The sequence below is a fragment of the Ischnura elegans genome, chromosome 5 (assembly GCF_921293095.1).
Source record: "Ischnura elegans chromosome 5, ioIscEleg1.1, whole genome shotgun sequence".
NCBI lineage: Eukaryota > Metazoa > Arthropoda > Insecta > Odonata > Coenagrionidae > Ischnura > Ischnura elegans.
The window spans coordinates 122,756,108-122,778,078 of record NC_060250.1 but is presented as its reverse complement, the minus strand read 5'-3'; the positions used below and the strand labels follow the sequence as shown (position 1 = coordinate 122,778,078).

General features: G+C 38.9%; 2 protein-coding genes across 2 annotated transcripts in view; one reads left to right on the top strand and one right to left on the bottom strand.

Moving 5' to 3' along the window:
• Window positions 1–3,284, top strand: part of LOC124159503 (calcineurin-binding protein cabin-1-like) — an 84,401-nt gene extending 81,117 nt beyond the window's left edge. The window contains exon 32 of the mRNA XM_046535353.1: window positions 1,205–3,284. Coding sequence (XP_046391309.1) covers window positions 1,205–2,986 — 1,782 coding nt within the window. The 3' untranslated portion in view covers window positions 2,987–3,284. The remainder of the gene's footprint in view (window positions 1–1,204) is intronic.
• On the bottom strand, window positions 2,984–21,941 carry LOC124159505. The gene is made up of 7 exons (XM_046535359.1): window positions 21,737–21,941; window positions 21,594–21,657; window positions 21,212–21,494; window positions 16,378–16,495; window positions 16,004–16,184; window positions 12,422–12,682; window positions 2,984–4,079 (listed from the first exon to the last, which is right to left on the bottom strand). The coding sequence occupies exons 1-7, from the start codon at window positions 21,769–21,771 to the stop codon at window positions 3,327–3,329; spliced, it is 1,695 nt and encodes a 564-aa protein (XP_046391315.1). The 5' UTR covers window positions 21,772–21,941; the 3' UTR covers window positions 2,984–3,326.
• Between the last annotated feature and the right edge of the window lie 30 nt (window positions 21,942–21,971).

Sequence of the window (21,971 nt, the reverse complement as noted above, 5' to 3'; positions counted from 1 at the left end):
CGATTATAATCCTCATAAATATACTCAAATAGAAAGACTACGAGAACATTAGCCATTATGCCGTTTTTTATAACTTGATGGTTACCTTTAGTATGCTAAACTGGATTACACTCGATTATAGTCCCCCCCCCCTTACTTTTCCTCGGCCATTTTTGGAAAAAAGGGGGGGACTAAATTAGGAGATATACAGTATGTTGTAATGATAGTGTATTCTGTATCTTGATTTTCTTTAAAGCTAGAGGTCCACTCCCTCTGTATACTGTATATACTCTAAATACTATCTTTCTAAAAATTATCTTTGAACGCATATGAATGATCTCTATTAATGTATTGTTGTTGCATTTGTTCACCGAGGTTGTGCATACAGTGGCACCTCCATCTATCGTTCCCACATTACTTATTTTCCGACATACATCATTTGCCGTTCCTGGTCCCAAATGATGTTCCATGCAGAGTGTAATTTTTTCCTGCATCTATCATTCCCTAATGCATTATTTTCCTGCATCCACCATTTGAAAAATGAATCCTAGTATTTTTATGGAAAGAATCCAAGGGAGAAGCCAGCGGGTATTGCAAAATGACTTGCATGCAGTTGAATACAGCCTTGGGAACTGGAGATTTTGTTGTTTGATTTACACAAATTATGATACATTGTGGATATTGGGTGTTATTTATTTACAATTTTTGGGTTTACATGCATTATTTATATCAGACTGAAGTCCATGGTAGCAGTTCAAATGCTAGGACAGCATGCAAACATGTTTTTTAGCAAGATGGCATGTTCCCTTAGGATATCTGAAAGAGGTATTAGTCGAATCAAGTTTATGCCCAAAGTGTTTCCATAAAACTCATTTACATATTTTTTCTCACCAGTATGTATTTTTTAAAAGAATATTATGCCTAATTACTCACCCAAATCCTGCTCCATGGTAAACCTTTCTCACATACATTGTTATTTTCATCCATCTGCCCAACAAATGATAGATTGAGGTTCCTCTGTACTTTCATTGAAGGAAACATATATCCTTAAATAGTAATGAATGAGTTCTTTTACATTACTTTGTTGTAAAGTGTACTGCTGTGTGATGCCTTCAATTCAGCCCGGCAGCCCGGACATTAGATTATATCTGGGGTGCCTAATTTCACATGTCTTTTAGTTTAAATGTATTGCAGTGATAGTAATATCTTAATCCTTACCTTTCAGACTGCACAACAGTCACACTCTCCACTGCAAACATCAGCACCACCAAGAAAAGCACCATCGAGTGGTGTCTCACCAAAGCAGTCTGCTACTGCTCCTGGTGGCACTCCAGGTGCAAGGCAGGGTAGTGGACAAAGGGGAAGGCCCCCCTCCAGCGGTAATTGGGCGAGAGGGGGCAAGTACCCATACCCTCACGCAAGCCAAACCAAAGGGAAGAATGGAGGCCAGCAGAGGGCTAGCAATGCCCCAATTCCCCCTCAAAATCCATTTCTTCCTCCAACACTGCCCCCAACAATGCACTCATTGTTCTCAGATCCTAACCTCCTTACTGCCGCTGTCCAAGCTCATCTCCCTTCCATGGATACGTTACTCGACCTGCAGGCCCAGTATTCTGGAATTAGGGATCATCTTATTCGGCAGATGGCATCTGTGGCTGCTGCCGCTGCAGCTGCTGTATCCTCGCCTGGCTCTCCCCTCATGACACCCATGCCATCCCGAGGATATCGAGGCAGAGGACGTGGTATAAGTCGACAAAACTCAGTTCCTTCCTCTCTAGGGAATACATCTCCAAACATCAACCTTCTGCCTCAATACTCGTCACCAACGTCCGCTAATGTTCAGAAAGCTATGAAAGACAGGCCTAACATTTCAATCACACCAATCAGCCAGAACGTGTCTTCCCAGCCGACAGTATCATATCAGCAACCATCTGGATCATATCAGACACTAACTCCTCCTTCGTCACAAATGAAAATAGGCAGTTCTGCAGGTTATAAACCCCCTGCTAATAAACCTTTACCTCCTATGGGTAGGTCAACGGCTGGTGTGAGTAGGCAGCCTTCCCCTCTTGGCAAACAACCCATACCCATGGCTCACCAAAAACAACATTCACCTGGAAGCAAGCCAGGTCTTACTCCTGGCCGACCAGCAGGAGCAGCGAACAAAATGACCCCTCCCCACAGTAAGCCCACGCCACTCAATCGACCTAGTCAGGCGAGTCGGCAAATGTCTCCCATGAGTCGAACTTCTCCTCTGAGTAGATCCACCCCACCCTCTCCTAACCTGCCAATGAGCAAACAATCTTTGGGCAAATCACAGTCAGTCCCACCGGCAATGAAGCAAATCCCCTCACCAGCTCTGGGCAGCCGGCAGTCTTCGCCTTTGATGAAGCAAGGGCCGATTCCTATCAACAGGCAGGTGTCTGCCCCTACAGCAGGTAGCCCCCACGGCGGTTCCATCTCCTCCCCTATCGGTCACATGCCTCAGCAACCACCTCCCCAACTGCCCCCTCCTCCTCCACTGCAACCTATGCCTCAGCAGAGTCAACCTCGAAAGCATTCTCACGGCATGAAGGAGGCCTATAAGAAAGTAGGTGCAAGTTTCAGACAGGATGCAAGTGACCTATCCAGCATGGCCTTGGGGACGCCCACCCCACCGCCTTCTCTCGGAGCAGGGGTGGCAGCCACTCTTGCTCGTCTCCCGAGCACACAGCTGGAGATAATCCCAGCAGGGGTAGGAGCATCAGGTGGTAATGTCTCCGGTAATATTCCTCCGAGGACAACCTCTGTGGTCACACCTTCTCCCCTCTTGCCCTCTCTCTCTCTGCCTTCATCGATTACAATCACTACGAAGCAGAGCTCGAGCAGTGCATTTTCCAGACCGTGTAATATTGGAAAAAAGGATGTTTTAACACCACCTACTGAAGTCTCCCCCAGAGGGTTTGATGAAAGGGTAAACAAAGAAGCTAAACCAGGTAAAGGAGTAGAAATTATTACAATTGAGTGAGGCTAAACTTTGCATATATATTTGGAACTGTACATTTACAAATATATTTAGTTTAAGGAAGTGAACATTTTTAAAATAATACCAGTGATAATTATAATGGTGATACAGACAATTTTTTGAATCCATAGTGTCATTGTTGTACATAGAATGAGCTTGTGTGAACTCAAGTGTTTTCTAATGTATCTAGTGACATGAACAGTGCTTTGTGATGCATTTTTTGTACTAAAATGAAGCTCATGTTTTGCGTGTACAATGGAGGAATAGTAATTTATATAAAATATACAACTGCTATATTTTATCATGTCTGACTCATTTTTCTGATAACACATTACTGATCACTTCAAAAAGGTGCATCATGAGATAATTTGGCATAACCATAGCCTGAAATGTGAGATGTTGCACCATCAAGGAACAGACCTGCTAATTTCCAAGCTAGCCACTGTCCACGTAATTTATAAGCCAACTTAATAGCTTGACATTTCTTCTCTGGTATTTCTTCAGAATCAAAATTTGTTGTCAACCTAGTGGGGTATTCAATGGCATCTACCAAAGGATTTTTTTCTTCTTCTCCATACTCCAATGGCAAAGATACACAAGGAACTTCAGGTACCCCTTCAATTTGTGTGAAGATATTCAAACCTTCTTTTTCTTCCGAATTTTGAGCGATAGTCTCTGTTGATTGTTCCTTTATCCCTTTTCCACTTTCTATTTTTAGTAAAATTTTTTCAGGAAGCACTTGTTCTCCATCTTGCAAAGATTTTTTTTCAAGTTCAAGTGTACATCTCTTACCTTCCTGTGCTAAAATTAGGGTTGGGATGGTAGCAGCTTCATTCTCCTCTTGACGGTATTCTTGTTCGAAATCTGTTGAAGTTTCCTTATCAGCTTTCCCGTAAATAATTTTTGATGGAGTCATGCTGTTGATTACTGAGATGTCTTTATGTAATTCTTTCCGGGATTTATTTAAATTCTCCAGTCCCTCTTCCCTGTTTCTTAGTTCGGATAATACTGGGCTGGGAACGGCAGCAGTCTTTGGTTCCAGTTTATCATTTTGGCACACCTCATTTGGTCTTCGCGGCGTGCAGAGAGTTTTAGGCTGAAAATAGAAATGAATTTCTTGACATATTTATGTAAATATGATCTCCAGAAGTCAGTGAAAGAAATGTTTTAGGAAATCATGTATCAGATGGATGGTTTTCTTAATTTCAATGCCGTGCCACCAAAATGACAGCTATGTATTTGAGCCAGTAGAAAATGGCATTGCAGCACTGTTTGCCTTTCATTGCCATCCAAAGAAGAGTATTTTATTTCTAGCATTGGAATACTGTTGTAGTTGATTCTAAACAACGTATCAATGGCTTGGTTTTCTGTTATGGATGTGTTTCCAATCTCCTGGATGAAGATGAAGGAAAGGATATGTTGTAAAGTCAGAGGGCCAGTCTGAAATGACTCATCATATATCAGAAAATCTGTGATTTAATGAAAAAATTTTACTGGGCCACTAAAAGTCACCCAAGTGCCGCAGTGAAAAGAGAAAAAGCTTTATTCAACTAAGCTGGAGTTATGGGGAAAACTATTCCATACCATCAGTCCACATTAATTGCCATGAAAAAAAATTCCTTGAGGCAGGAATGCAGCCATGAGGTTTTGGATTTCTGGGCCACAAGACACGACACTATCCAAGTTCCTTGAATCCCATTACTTCAGCAGACTCCCCATTACCCTGGTGCAGATTATTTGTGCATGAGTTTCACAATCCTTCGATCTTTTCCATTGTCTTAATAAACAATTAAATCAGATGCAAAAGCAGCAGGATTACTGTATTTTAATGCAAGGCTACATCAGGCCTATTATTTCCATTAAAATTTCCTTTGTAAAATGAAATTAATTACTTGCTGATAAGGAATGTTTCCAGTTCACTCGGATGTCTGCTCTAGCATTGCAGAAACTATGAGTGGCAGGAAAAAAACTTGATTAATTTCAGAAGATTCTTCAATGGTTATTTACATAATCATAAATTTAGCAATATGTTTTCTCTGATCTTTATATGAATTTTTCATACAGCAAATGTGTAATTATTGCCATGCTCTTGCATGCAGTTGAATACAGTCCTAGGGAACCTGAGATTTTGTCCCATTGAGGCATGTTTACACCATGACTAATCTAGGTCAAACTCGAGAGGAAAGGAATACATAGTAGACGTGAAGGCAGTGAGGGAAGTAGAAGCAGAGACAAGGGAATTAGATTGCATGAGTCATAGCCAGGTGCTTACCTGCTTAGACAGATTGCTGGAATACATGGAGCAGTGGGAATACGAGTACAATGACATTATCGCCGCTAAAAAGATCACACTTGGGTGAAGAATGCTCTCAATGAGGCAGGGAAGCAATTGACAGTGAACCTCATTCAAGCACTCTAGATGTGCTTAGTTGTGTTAGTGGAATATTTCAGTCCTGCCATGTAATGGCAAAGAAATTCGTGTCAATTGCCGAGAGGAAGAATTCCCTTGCGCCAAGAATCGAAGCAAGGACCTGACCGACTTTTCCTTAGGACTGAAGTATTCCACAATTAACTTGCATGCTAGAATGTAGTTCACCACTAGATGTGGCTTCTCAGAAGCCCATATGCATTTCCCATCCTTGATGCACCTAACACCTAGCACTACGAACCTCAGAAATCAAGGAACCTAGACAGTGCAGTGATCTACACAGTGGCCTGGAAAGCCAAAGATCCCTCGTATGATTCTAGGTATTAGGAAATTTTTTCTCATGGCAATTTAGGTGAGTTTCACCACCATTAAAGGACAGGACCAAAATATTCTACATACCGTTAATGTCTGACAATTTTTTGGTGGCATGTAGAAGACATCTTCATTAATAATTATGAACATCTTCACTAATAATTATGCTTTTTCTATGCTCATGTGTGTTATCTCGAGGAGAAAAATAATGCATAGTTAATAAAGGGATATTTGGAGAAACAGTACCCTCTGATTTTTCTAGGGTTTCTCTTAGAAGAAGACTGACCTTATATTATTATTGACTGTAATGTGTTTTTTTCTTACTGCATTGTCCAAGTTAAGAACATGTGCATAAAAAGATCTTTGTGTGAACTACCTTGTCTTGTTAACAGCCCTGACAAGGGATTTGGTAGATACCAGACAAAAAATGAACTGCCTACAGTAATAAGGGTTGATTGGGGTGTTTGCCATTAGTGAATTCTCAGCAAACACATTGGTTAGCTGCCCTCTTTAGGATTCCTTGCTAACTCATGAAATCATTCGTATCAAATTCATGTAAAAAGAATGAGAAGAACAAGGTGGCTGCTAGATTCTAGAACTAAATTTCCATCTTTATTTTTTCCTTATAAAAAAACATTCTCCTGACTAAATTTTTCATTTCAATAATTTCGTATGAAACAGTTTTGAAGAATAAGAGTCAATAAAACACAAAATTTTTTTGTATTTTAGTCATTGAAGCTTTTCTGAATTCTTTGACCAAACAAACTCCTTTGAAATTTTGTACACAGAGAATGTGTCAAGTAAAATTAGTACAATAGCATTGACTGATGTTGAATGGACAAAAAAAATCGACTGTTAGTAATAAAGAAAGTCGTAATTACAAGTCTTTCACAAAATACTGAAAAAATCTACCTTACCTACTTTTTTTTGTTCACTCCTTTGTATTTAAACATTCCTTACTTATTCCCCTAGACTTCCTTTATCATCTTCACTTTAACCTCAAACGTTAGTAAGACCGACCTCATGATTTTGACAGACAGCCCTTTGTGCACCAAGACTCATTATAATAATGCATGGAAAGTTTTGCAGTATACCTTGTCATTCCTATAAGTTAATCTTCATTCACATCGCAGATTTTCCTCCTTAAGTAACTTTTACTGTACATAGCTCACTTTCATGCCTTATGGAGCATCTTTTGAAGGAGAGAACATGATTTTTCACATGCCAATTACATTGGTACTTCAAATTTCCCTGGTTCAATGCTATTCCCCCTCTTTACTTAGTTATAAATAAATAGATCTAATTGCTTCCTACCCTCTGCCTCATTTTAATAGGTTTTGCCTGATTGCAAGGATAATATGTATCATAGAATACCTGTGTTGGCACTAATAGCTACCTGCTCAATGAAAAAATAATCCTATGATAAAAGGTTGGCAAACAGAGGAAATTAACCCTTTAACGCCGGAATATTTTTTTTCCTCCGATTGTTTTCCTCTTTTCAGGGATTGATCGCTATTTACTTAAAAACATATAACACAAATATTATAGAAGTATGTGCAGAGGTTTCATGAAAATGACTTGTGTCCATATGATCACGCTAGGCGGATACCGTAGCAGTAGCATCCCCGCTCGCGTAATTCAACTCTTCGAATAAGCACTGCATTTATCTTGCTCCCCGGATAAAGTCTTTGAAAAATATAAAACATGTCAATTTTTAAGTCATATTTATTTGTTCTTCTGGACAAAGAATTTCTGGTATTAACAAATTAAGTCATGTCATAAAAAATATATGTCATATGGCCATGTCAAACTAACATATGTGAAAAAGGCATAAACGTAATGTGAACAGAAAATAAATTCAATTTTTGTGTAAGTTTGCAAAACATGGTACACAAAGCCCTAAGCCACATTTCACACATTGCGTACGAATAGTAGGTACTTTGGCAATATTCACCTGCACAGCGTTGTCGATTGCATGGTTCAATCAAATGGCCAATACCGTCGAGGCGAATTTCATCACTTACTCGGACGTGGATACTACTATTCCTTGATATCAAAGGCCGCCCTACACTAATAGGAGGATTTTTGTATTTTGTCAGATACACTTGGACGATGTTGCGACGAAACTGTAATTGTGAGAGCGTTTTTCCTGATTTCTTATGAAGAACCCACGCATTGTTCAGTGACACATCCACTAGCCAAGTGAATATGCACCACCACCACTTTTTACCTCTTGTCCCTATTCTGTAGTAGGACACATTCTCGTCCATTCTGTCCGTTCCCCCCATGTAACGGTTGTACTCTGAAATCACTGATGGGCGAGGAATGCGAACATTCCTCATTTCTGCCCGTGAAAATCGCCGCACAGGTGCTACGGGCTGAATGCTGTGGCAGGTGGTAGCCACGCGAACTGTGGAATTATCTACCCACTTTACCAAAAGGATGCCGTCCTCCTTACTGAGGCATTTATCATAAAAACCCCTTTGTTTATTGCGTATTTCGTTAGATGGCATTATTGGAGTCTTTGGGAATACGGTTTTCTCTAATAGTTCCAGTGGCTCCATAGCCCCTCCATAAATATAGTTTATAGGCAAGGTTCTTTTTTCTTGTGGAATTTCGTCCAGCATTTGTAGAAGAGGTGCAGCACATTTCCCTACCATTTTCTCGTACTCAGAATTTGATGCAGGGTTTCTACCTTGATAAACATCAAAGTTCACCAAATATCCGGCAGTGGTATTTAGAGACCATACTTTATAGCCAAACCTAATAGGCTTACCGCGTAGGAACTGTTTACACGGGTGTCGTCCAAAATATTCAATCATGCACTCATCAAAATCCAGATTCTCCTCAGGACGGAACATAGCTAGAAATCGGTTTTTCAACATATTCATAATTGGCCTCAGTTTCCACATTTTATCTTCTGCATTAGGCTGGCAATTATTTGCTCAGCGTAAAAACCTAGATATTTGTAAAAATCTATCGCGGATTATAGCGTTCGCAACAAATTCATTACGTAAGTCACCAGATGAATCCCAGTAATCACGTTTACTGGGAACATTATTATAACCCGAGAGGATCAAAATTCCCAGGAAGACCTTCATTTCAGAAGCTGTTATATTCAAATTACGAAAATTCTGCAATGCTGCATAATCTTTTGACTGCAAAATTAGGAAGTTGATTAATTCATCATCAAAAAACAACTCGAAAATTTCAGTAGGCGACTTCTCACCAATGTCACAATAATTTGCGTCCGGAAATAATGAATTTTTTACACAGAGATCTTCATCTTTCCAAGTAGGCAATACTCGTTTCACTTTCTTCCTCTTTGAGTTTACCCGTTTGTCACTCGTCTCAAGTCCATCACTTTCACATTCCCCTCGTTGAGTACTCACTAATATTTCAGCACCTGCTCGAAGTTGACGACCAGACAGATTATCAATGAAGCCACCACCATCCTCCTCCGCTGAATCTTCGTCAGATAACACGTTACTCTCTGGAGGTTCTATGTAGATGCCTAAAACATCGTCCTGGTCATCTTCCAGTGCAGAAAGAACTTCTTGAAGAGTCATTCCTCTAAAAACAGTCGCATTGAATCAATAATCTATAAAGATTTCAATTGTAATTGCCGTGGTAAATCTAAGCATACTTACCTATTAGAGTTCAATGTCTCCGATGCACGTGTATCCCACACGTCACGTTCAATATTGAATATAAAGCGAGTGATTGTATTATATCTCACAATCAGCCTTTTAGTAGCCTCAGCCAACGTCTACCTCCTGAAGGGACCCACACATCAATGAAATTTCAGTTGAATCATTACACAGAGAAAAAACCGTGAAACACCTTTGTTACATTGTAAAACTCCACACTCCGGTTTCATGGCTTTCTGACTGATATTTTTACATAATAGTATTGCATGACTTATTTTTTTTGTAGCTATATTGTAAAGGAGAACCTAGATATAGTTTGTAGCGACGCTTCAAACGAGAGTATTTACAGATGTGAAAATGTGGTCCAAAGTAGCTTCACTGCAGACACGCTAGATAATAATCGGCATACAATTCTTCACTCGCAGCCATAAAGTGAAAAGAATAACATAAAAGCTATGAAACACCAGCGCCTTATCACATTGTCACGAATGAGAAATACCTTATTACCTTTATCGAAAGAAGCGTTCGTAAGGCTGCCTTCCCCGTGGAATTCCATTGCTACGGTATCCGCCTAGCGTGATCGTACGATCACGGGTACAATTTCTTCTAAATAATATTATTATTTACAAACATTTTATAAAAATATTATTATGTAGAGTACATTGAAGTATTCTAAGCTTATGAACCAGAATGTATCAGAATTAAAAGAAAAATGTTCTTTTACTATGTAGTTAACTGAAGTCATGCATTCACGCGGAGCAGTGAAGGGTAGACCACCACTTTAAGAAAGCTCTGTATCAAAAACATTCAGTTTAAAGGACTTAATATTTCGTCATTTGGTCAACAAATGTATCGAAATATTGTTACCAAAAACCCACAACGAAATTTTGAGAAATGCGGAAGGGAGGGTTACGTGGAGCAAGAAATGTTTGCTGTGATCATATGAACACGCTAGGCGCTAAAGGGTTAACCACAATGCATAAATTCTCTCATTCTTTCTTTTTGCTTTTATACATTGCTTACAACTCAATTACTATGAGTCCTCATGATACATTAGAAATTGTTGCAATGGGATGCATTGGAGGCATGACGTTAAGACAATCTCAAGGAAAGTTGGTGGAATGATTATTATCTCCCTCCAAGGATTTTTCTGTACATCAAAACATTTTAGAAACAGCATAATGCTGTAAGATATTTTCATAAACTGATAATCTAATCTCAAAAGTTTTTCTTCACAGTGGCTGGAGCTTGGAATAGGAGACCCTAAAAGCGATGCTACCAATTACACATGCGAGCTGAGAAATTTGCACAGAAAATTTCTATCTTTTAAGTGGACACACTACCATGTACTATTTTCAAACTGATAACTTCTAGAAATAAGCTTACTGAGATTTATTGGCTTTGCTGGGAATATTACATAGGCATGACAACCACCGACACGGATTTGGATAAAAATTGGCAATTTTCATCCTTCCATGGAGGAATGAAACCATGTAAAGTTTTTCTTGGCTTGGAGCTGCCATTGAGGAGTAATGCTTCTGAAGAAATGTGATGGTTTGGAAATTGGTTCGAGGTCAACTTATGTACTGCTTATATGTATTTAGCACATGGATAATTGTTGCTTGCATGTAAATTGCAGACTTTGAATTAAATTCCTCATTTTTTTCGGAGCATTGTCAAATTTTAAACGAAGTTGTAAGGTCAATATTAAGGCATTTAATGCGGCAACAATTTCCATGATGACGTTTATACAGAACTCGAGGTATAAGTTAATATTTATCGTAGAATTTCGTTTAAAAATTGTAAACGCTGCTCAAAAGACAAAGAATTCAATTCTTAGTTTATATTTCTTGAGAAATGAACAAATATTTATTTTGAAAACTGACTGGATAAACATGACCGCTGCCCCTTAACGCTAAGAGGGGTAGTAAAAGACGAGGGGTCAGGGTACTTGCTCCCGGATTCCGAAGGTAAAACCTAAACCCCGCAGCGTTGGGTCCCGAGACGAAGATGACGTAAACCCGCGACTGTCATAAAAGGGAGAGAGCTAGAAAACGTTTATATACGGCTTTCGTTCTTTTGGTCAGGAAAATCTCAGACGGAAATATACGGCTTTCGTCTCCCGGGTAAAGAAATGTCCACACGTATATTTACGTCTTTAGTTGGGAAAAGGTTAAGTTGCTACCTGAAAGGAAGCTGATCTAACCACTGGAAATATTGTGATTGATTCTTCACTAACTGGACCCTGCATGTTACAAATTGGTGGTCTTTTAATGAACATAAATTTGATAAATAATTTAATGATACAGTAAAACCTCTTTATATCGTAACGGTGGGGACCAAAATTTGGGCATTATGATGTATGGAGGTTCACTATAGAGAGGTTTTAGTGATAGTGCACCATTTTTTCATATCATTCAGAAATGAAAGGCACTACTGTCTATAAAACCATTATATGTATGTGTTTAAACAAACATGCATGGATTAGTGAACATATATTTATTACCTATATACATAATAATTACAGAAAGCGTGTGCTATCACATGATTTTTACCTCAATTTGAGAGAAAATTATGAGATCTCTCTTAATTCAACAGTCATTTAAAATGATTAGGATAGTTAGATACCTTTGTTCTTATTTACTGTTAGGTATGCTCTCATATGGAACAAAATGGCCACAACTAATGATTAACATGAAAATTACAGCATATTAAAGGTATATAAGAAAAAAATAATAAGGGTGAAACATTTATCACTGAAAATGCCATTCCATGTACATAATCGCGGCTGCATTAATGGTGTTTAGTTGTCTCGGTTTGATTTGAAGAGGTAGTTAGGCCGTCTCGGGGGTATCTCCTTGGTATGATAAGTGGAGGTTTTACGATATAAAGAGGTTCACTACAAAGAGGTTTGCCTATAAATTTACATGTAAATCTGACGGGATCGTAGGGATGGTATGATGTATGGAGGTTTATGATGTAAAGAGGTTCACTACATAGAGGTTTTACTGTATATACATAGTTGTTTTATAACATGGTAGCACTTACCTCTGCAATGTCTTGTCTTTTAGTAGTCTCAGAGTAAGGGTTTCCCTGTTTTAAACATGTGAATTTCAAATTTGCTTGGGCCACTTTTTTTGCTGATGGAGAGTATCCATTCTTTTTATGCAAATCAAGAATAGAAGCACCAGATGGTGAATCAAATATCAAATGCAAATTGTTTTGCGTTGCTTGTCTCTTACAGAGGGCTTGTATTTCAGGCAGGTTGTAGCTGAGGTAGCAAAGTGCAGGTTGACACCCTACATCGTCCTGAAAAATTAGAAGTTCTAGTTTGTTAAAAATATCTCCATAATTATCTACCGAGTGAATTATTTGGCATTTAATGCAGTATAGAAGTGCACATCAGATTCTCAAATTCCATAAACTCAAGATCTGCTATTCTTAAGAGAGAAGGTTAGAATTTCAATACATTCCTTTGCACTGTTCTGATTAAAAATGACGTTAAAGTGGTATTATGTCTTGTTTCAAAGTTATATAATCTGGTTACCTTCTATAGCAACCAAACCCATCATCACCATAACACAAGAAAAAACACTTGCTAGACATCAATACTCTTAGACTAAAAATTTTAGAAAACTCTCCATACTATAGTAATAGTTAATTTTAATTCCTATGCATACATGGGCATTAAAATTAATAATGAGATCAGGTTAAGATTAAAAAGACTTCGACAGCACACTCAGGGCCGCATTTACCCAAAGTTACCCTATAGGCACCTCTCCATTGAGCACCCCTCTTCCCTTGAGCCTCCCCGCCCCCCACCCAGATATTTTATGATAAAGCATAGCCTCTTGCATGAGGAGACAGAAGGCACCCCTCTGACTGCGACGCCCCAAGACACTTGCCTATTTTGCCTTAGGGTAAATCCGGCCCTGGGCACTCTCACAAAAAGTATTATGTATGATAAAAAAAAGAACGTTTTAACTGATAATTGTTATAATTCAAAAAAGGATTTTTTAAGACAGTGAATCTGGTATAGAATATGCACTGGATACACAGATATTAAAATTCGTTCCATGGTATTGTGCTCAACTATGTGGGAGTTCATATTCGAAAATGAAAAGGAGACTTCGTTGATTTCCACTGATTTATTTCGTCCGTACGACATGTTTCGAACCATAGAGGCCATTATCAAGTACAACCTTGTTACTTTGTTGTACTTGATAACGACTTCTATGGTTTGAAACATGTCGTACGGACGAAATTAATCAGTGGAGGTCAACAAAGTCTCCTTTTCATTTCAGATATTAAAATTACACCCATGTCTCGTATAGCGCAAGGGATGCGTTCCTTGGGGTCTTTGCGCTATACGAATTTGCGTTATACGAGAGCGTTTTAACATTGGGAAGATAGGGATGCGTTCCTGGTAGCATAGGTCTTGGGTATTGAATTTCCTCTAAAACATATATATTCCCATAAATAGCCTTAGAAAACATTATTTATATAAATGTTTATAGTTTAAAACATCTTTAAAGATAGTATACACGCATTTGAAGACTTTTATTCACGTTAAAAAAAATTCTTACGAGCTTTTGAAATTCCCTCCTGTCGTGCGGGTGGGCTAACATCTGCTATCTCAGGGGATCGTAATGCATTGCCGGTAGTTGACGATTTTTCAAACCAGTCTAAAAACAACTATTGTGTCACCCAGGCCCTTTTGTCGCTCATCGAAATGACAGGCAAATGCTACTTTGAATGCCATTTCATAGCTAGCGGAGTTTATGAATGATAAATCATTTTAATTTGAAGTCCTCCGAGTCATTAGCAGCTACCTGAAACAGTCTTTAGATGCCTTGAAACCTGACCCAGGTTTTCCTTCCCTGAAAATGAATGAACGAGAAGGCATTATTTTCCAAAAGAATATCGTCTCGTCAACACTAAAAACTAGTTGAGGGGGAAAGGAGCCACTTTCAATCACAGCTTGGAGTTCATCAGAAAATGTTGTGGGGACTGCGCTATCAACACTTGCAGATTCACCTGATATCGCCGCACTGAAAATACCTGCTTGCCGTTTAAATTCTGGAACCAACCGGAGCTTTCACTAAATGTCTCGGAGCGATTACCACTCTCGTCTTTTTGTACTGATTCATTATGAACTTTCCGTATGTGTAGACCGCTTGGTTGAAGTTGGTGCGGCTGAGGTCACTGATGTTTTAACTTCGTCTTTATTCAGAATAAGGCATCGTGCGTTTAAACTTCCGCGCAATATCGCTTTGACGCTCTCCATTTTCAAAGCAATTGACCTATATCAATTTCTCTTCTAGATTTATGGTTTTTCTTGAGAAATTCTTGATTTTTCTACCCGCATTCCTATTTTTTGCCATTTTCTCTTGGTTTTTACTCTGCATGGCTCTATCGAAATCACCTTCTACTGCTGAACTGTATTCTTGAGAAGCAGAGGGGCTACGACTGCGGGGAGGGAACGAAGCTATTGTGTTTGAGACTCTGTAGCGGAGCCTTTTATGTGTTGATGCTATTCATACGCAACTCGGCCACCGCTCTCTTTCTCCCCCGTGAATACCGATGACCTTGAAGGTTTTAGGGTAGACCCTCCACCTGGAAGTCAATCGCCCGATAACCTATGACGGCAAAAATTACGTCTCAACCAGTATTGCTTAAAAAAACTCATTTCCACTAGCCCCACGCTTAATTTATGATCTAAATTAACTCATTCTGTTAAGGAGACGAGATAAATTACTTCGGTAGGCCGACTATCTGGACCCAATGACGAGTAATGCTTTTGGCCATTGCACAGCAATAGATTTCGATTAATACATAAACAAATTATAAGATTTGAAGCAAGCAATACTATTAATATGCGTAAAATGATAGCAATTTCGTGTGTACTTAGCGCAAGTTCACGTTTTATCACGAGAGCGTTTAAGATTTTTGATTAGGCTACACTGCGTTGCAATGTTTCCCCGAGGAACGAATTTGCGCTATATCGAAATTGCGCTAATCGAAATTGCGCTATACGAGACATGGGTGTATTGTGATGATAAGATATACCGCTATGTAGCTCAGAATCATAATTATAATGCATGTTTGAGCTAGGATCTACATATGCAAATGATTTGTTGTTTTGTTTTACATTCTACTTTGTCTGACAAGGCACTTATTTGCAGGTAGCTGCAAGCTACTGATATTTTGTCAAGGCAAATTTTATGTGCTAATAAATGATTGATTGATTATCATCTCAATCGTTTCCTTCTCACATATTAACATTAATAGATTTTATATTTTAACATTAAAGTCACAAACATTTACATATTAATTAATTTTATATTAAAATTAGGATTATATTTCGTAGAGTTATTGATGCATGTACTTTTTATCCCAAATATGAGAAGACCGTTTGCCTGTCAGACTATGGTGCCCCCTCCAGAAAAAAAATCTTGGATCCGCCCCAGCTAGAAAGCAACCACTCTAAGCAGCTGCAGAGGCAATTACTATGGGATCATGCACCTCACAGTTAAGAATTCGTAGTTCTTGGACAGCAAGTCTTTAAGGTGGCAAAATTTTATTCACTTCCTAGGAATAAGAAATGACTAATCACTATTTCACACTAACCTTGGTTAAGAAGCCAGGGCGGTAAGGACGACTGAGTAAGGATGGTACAAAATATTCAATCAAAGCCTTCACAGCATGTTTGTCAATCCTACCCTGGATGGGTTCATAGGAGAGATTCCGTATCAATGTAATTAATGAAATCAAGGTTAAGCATGCCTCAAGCAGCATTTCATCCATAGCCCTAGAGATGAAAAATTAAAAACAGATCATCCAATACAATCAATCCAAATTGCTTTAACAAAATGTTATCAATATTAAATTCACGAATAACTCTTGTAAGTAAAGTTTGCTAAGTCCTATTTGCATTATAATTCAAATCTCCTAGGCTTATCTAAAATTTGCTCAGTAGAGAGTAGCAAGGCAAGACTGCTTACTGTGCAATTTTTGTTTGAATTAAATGGTGTCTCTTTTGGTTAAAGTTGTACTGACACATGGCTCCATGGCAGTCCTTAGATAACTCAATCCACCTTTTGATGCAAGTGTTTGTTTCACCTAAATCAACAAAAAACGAAATAAAATTAAAAGCACAACACTATTGTAATAATTATCATAATCATAAATCATACCAAGTAGTGAATCCAAAGAGTGGCCAGGGGGGATTATAGCCCTCTTGGGGCATCCAATTTACTCTAGATAAAATGGTAATCTTATTCAGATGTCAAATATATATAGGAGTGGAGAGCCGCAAAAACACAATTTACTAAAAATGTACATCAGTTTTTGTTTTAAACACTTAATTCTTTGGAAAATTAGTAACGTCGCAACCTTAAAGTGTTGCCACAAGACTCGAAATTATCAAACTTTACTTAACCTACCAGACCCCCACTACTACTGGGAGGATAACACCCAAGCCTCCATCTTGTCCCTATCCTGGATCCGCCACTGATCATAAAAATCATAATACCCACCACATGAGTGGGATACAATTTGACTTATTGCCATGGATAAAATCGGGTAACTAACCATAACCACTAAACACTTAAAATTTGAAGTTTTCTCGAAAAATTAGGCAATTTCAGAAATAAATGCCTATGAACATTATGCTATAAATAGGAGAAAAACAACAATGACGATGAAGTTCAGCACCATTAAAGAATAAAAAAAAACAGGGCGTAATACACGCGATTAAATTACGCGCAAATATATAACAGCAAGAAAATTCATTTCAGTTTCTCAATAGAAGAATGCGGCGAAAGGCAATCGAGGGTTAATATCTTCCCGAATACAATAAGTCCTCGATATACGAACTAGATGCGTTCCGAGACATCGTTCGTGAGTTGATAATCCTACAGTTCGGCCGCCAAGAGTACAGAAGGGTCTAGTTCGGGGTTGGGAGCAAAGTTGTCAGTTAAGAAAGGGAAACGCCCACGTCACTTGTACACGTAAGAGTTCCGTGAAGAAAGGAGCCGGAGGGGACGACGAGCATTAAGGACCCAAAAGAAGAATCACTTGTTTTGGTGGTTCAGGCTTATTTAGCGGCTCCATATGCATGTGACAACATTGTATGACTAGGCGAGGGTGTGAGGTGCGTTTGGGGGATCACGATAGGCTGCAAACCGTGCTGGCGAAGGGTTTTTTTTCTCCTCCTTTTGTGCTGTCATTGGGCAACTCTCACCGGCTGGACTGTATTAAAGGCATCGAGGAGTGCTATTATTCTGCAGAACGCAACACTGCATCACAAATTGCGCTTACTCACGATTGTAACGAACTGATCTAGCTCGGCGTGCGACGCAGCCGAGGCCGAAAAGAAATGCTTTGCGGTTAGGAAGAACGGGTGAAACACTGAACAGTTCCCTAACTTCAGAATGGATTAAATGATTATTTGTTCAGATTATACCCATAGTGCGAGTTCCTCTACGCCACACCGCGTCGCAATACCCAAATCGAAAGGCGCTTAATTCGAAATTTAAATTTTTTGAATGTTCGTATCCCTGAAAGTTCGTAAATAGTGTTCATAGGAAGAGATCTAACCGAGCGGTAATGAGTGGGTCACAATGACTCCTCAGGAATGAAGCTTATTATATTTTGTTGCGTGCATTCTGAAGAAATAACCATAATTGATGCTCTCTGGCACAGTACACGAGAACTTGGCGCAATTATTAAAACTGAGGGTAGTGTACATCCACCTAAATGTCTTTGCTTATTCGTGGAACTTCGTAATAAAGACCATTATGTAACCGCCGGGACCGGGACTGAGGTTCACAATTTTGTAATAACGTTTCTTTTCTTACATATGGGGTAGACCTTTTCGTAGGGACCAACTATTTTCTTCGTAATAACGATGACTTCATAATAAAGTTGTTCGTATTAACGAGGGTCTACTGTAAATGGTTTTCCAATAATTGGGAATGACAAAATATTGGTAGTGTAGGCAATAACCCAAGCACCCCTAAAACAAATTTGTGGTTACGTGCCTGTTTTGAGTAAAATTTACTTAATTAGTGATAATTTTACATCAGCATTTAAAAGTGCATTTGTAAGTGTAGTAACCCAGCCATCAAAGCTCACAGTGTATCATCAAGGAGGATGCATAGTCGATGCAGGTACAGTATGTGCTGGGTATGAATGTATCACCTCACATCCATTACAGGGCATGCATATTTTTACATCTGCTGTTTCACCTCTGATATGAGGTGGAACAGCAGATAACCCGTGATAAGTCAGTAGACTTATCAAATGTCCACATTATCAGGCAAATGAGCTGAGAAGAAACCCACACCTCAGATTTGGAAGGAAGCCGTGAAATACGGGAGAGTTTTTCTGTGTTTTACAAGCAACAATATAGTATATAGTTGAGCCAATTTCAGCCATGGGGTTTTGATTTCCCACAAGAAGAAGAGTTACATCTGTCATATAAAAATGGAGGTCCTCTACAAAGTGTTATTTTTTTGCTATTTACATGTAACAAAGTGGTGTTTTTCAACATAAAAAATAGTATACTAATATCTTTTAGTTAATATATCCACATAAAATGCCAAAAATTGCTTGTAATCACGCACCAATTTAAAGTCAATGTTATGATCATCAGTGCTTCCATTTTTAATCCAAGGATAAACATTCACTGAATGTCTTATGAACAGGTAAAGCTGAAAAGTTTGAATGTCCAATTAGCTTACTGAACAAGGTATTCAAGAAAGCCTTCATGCTTTGATTTTTCTGGATTGTATTTATCATAATTATTTACTAAAAATTGACTCAATCCTGGTTCTTAATCGAGAATTTCAATTGGAAAAGGGGAATGAGGTGTAAGTGAAACGGTTTAAAAAAAACATTAACGATGTATTAAGTCTGAAAGAAAATTATAATATGGCATTTTTGCTTTTGGGTTACCAGACAAAATAAATGCAAGCTCAATACTTTAATTAATAAGGAAGTTCTTTTCAGAACCTAAAGTCTAAAAGAATAAACAAGTTATGAGTCCTGACTTTGAAAATGGAAAAGGAGTTTTATTATAAAAGATGACAGAGCTGAAAATATAATGTCCCATTTTGTTTGTTGAAACAAATCATAGCAATTGGAAATATAGGATGGGAACACTTTTGGAAGAGCTGGAATCTTTTGTGGAAGAACCATATTTTGACCGAGTGAAATTAGTGAAGAGAGAAAAACATAGGCGGATCTAGGGGGGGGGGGGGGACAAGTGTCCCCCCCCCCAGACCCTTAAAAATATGCAAGATTTTTAATACGGTCCCATTATCATTGCATTCGTTTAGTATTACGAGGTATCCTTCCCCCCCCCCCCAGAACAAAATCCTGGATACGGCCTTGCTGGCGCCCCCCCCCCCTCAGAAAGAAATCCTGGATCCTCCCCTGGAGAGAGAGTTTCAGAACCTGCCGCTATGGAAGTAAAATTGTCTCAGTTATAATAAAACAAGTAGAACAAGATTGGAAATGTCAACAGAAATGAACTACAATCACATCTGAACCATTTTGGATATTCATGGGGAACAATACCAGTAGCGGAATCAGAAAAAACTTCAGGGGGGGTGGCCAAAAAGATATCTTGAGTTACCTTTACTTTTATCCTAATAAAAAATAATCAAGTTGCATGCAGAGTATAGAACATTTTAGTTAAATTTATTACACACGCCTACAAGACAATGCAATCTTATGGTATAAAAAAGTTATAATTGTGGTTCTGCAACGCTTGGCAAATATGGTGGATAGGGGAAGGGGGCAAATGCCCCCTGCATCCCCCATCTGTATCCACCACTGAATAATACCGTGGTCCCATGAAGAGTCCAAACCATGGTTGCAGGATGTTAAGTGAACACTGAAAAACTGAAAATAACCATATTTGAATGTGATGATCATGGTTTGAACCCATTAACACATTCTATGTGGGCCCAATTTTCATTAAAGTCATCGAAATCAGCCGATTAAATAAGAAAGAAAAATTGAGGGTGGTTTCAGCGCCATAACTTCCGCTCAAATACTGCCATTTAGAAACGGCGCACACTGTTTGAAAGAGGGAAGGTTGCTGAAGGCCATACACACAATCGGAAGACTCAGAAGTGGATATTAGTCACGCACGGGGGCGGAGAAAGGGCTTCCGACCCGACCGGCAGAGCACATCCGTTGACGTACACCGTATCTTGTCTTGGACAGGACTACGTCAATTGATGTGCTCCGCACTCAATGTATTAACAATATTCAGATAACGTTATATGTCTAGCTGGAGTATGGAAAAAACGAAGGAGGCACAGCCATGACAGGAGCCTGCAGATACCTCAGGAGAAAGAATAGGTGCAGAATTGGGAAAGGATGGAGGAATCACACGTCCTCAATTGTGCAATGAAAGCTAGCACAAGTGAAACTATATTTGATTTCCCAATAGAAATGGCACATCATTCTATGAAGAGAATAATCCACAGATTTTTTTATATAGGTAAATTAAGGACATTCTATTAATGGAGCAGAAGGTATAGCTTCATGTAGGTACCAGAAGGTATATGCTATTACAATAGCATAATAGTGCTTACAGATTAATGATGGTTGTCAAAGTGAAAGAATAATGTGTTTGAGTTTCATGCTACACAGGAATGTCCACAGTACCTATACCTTGCTAGATATTTATATGGTATTAGCATATGCACAGCTCAACACTTTTGAGCATTTTTGTCAAAAGCACATCATCACCATGCATACGCTGAGACTTCTGCAAAATATTATGCTTCTACGGGAATGACTAAAGCATTTCAAACTTACGGGCACCAAAAGCGTGACACAATAATAGAGGCGTTTTCAGTCGTCCAAGAAAATGCCTTATGAGCCACAAAGGTGCGGCTGGTGGCACCTGTAAAGGCATAATCCAGCGGCCCGTCTCCAGTCTTCGTTTCAAAGACAGTTTCACAGCTACATCGCCTTGAGCAAATTTTAGAATAGTCAAAATCCATGCTCCAGGAGATGATTTATCTTCATTGGATAAAGAGTCATCGTAGATCAAGCATTCATTTTGATGAGCCGAAAAATAGGCCTTCGTAAATAATTCCTTAAAAATGCACAAATATAGTTTATTATCATCAACCGAACACCGCTGATAAAATTAACTTCGAAATTCCGTCAACAAACAAAATAAATTCAGGATTACCTTGAGACCAGGATGCAAACGCCCTCGCGGACAAATACTTTCAATGGATTCCCCAAAAGCTAGCCTGAAATTATTTGAAGTGTGTATGTTTGTAAACAAACCATGACAGAGTTTTCATGTTGCATAAAAATGTTAGCTTCTACCTTGGATTAATAGGTATTCTCGGAAAAGTAGCCATGCTGTAACTCTATGTTTCTGATTGCCATTTACTCAAACGCATGATAAAAAGAGAATCAGAAACAGCTCGATACGACCGTACAATGTCGCCAACTGAGCCAACAATCGCTGGGTATACCCCACGTCCGTCGTTTACCCCCGCCCCACAGTCCACAGTGTCCGCAACAATGTTGCACTTGGCGTCGTCCATCGAGAAATGAC

Excerpts from the sequence above, each read along its gene's own strand:
- LOC124159505 (XM_046535359.1), bottom strand. The coding sequence starts at position 21,771 with ATGGCTACTTTTCCGAGAATACCTATTAATCCAAG. Across the intron at positions 21,495-21,593 it reads GTTTGCATCCTGGTCTCAAG|GAATTATTTACGAAGGCCTA; the intron begins GTAATCCTGAAT and ends TGCATTTTTAAG. Across the intron at positions 4,080-12,421 it reads AAAGACAAGACATTGCAGAG|CCTAAAACTCTCTGCACGCC; the intron begins GTAAGTGCTACC and ends TTCTATTTTCAG.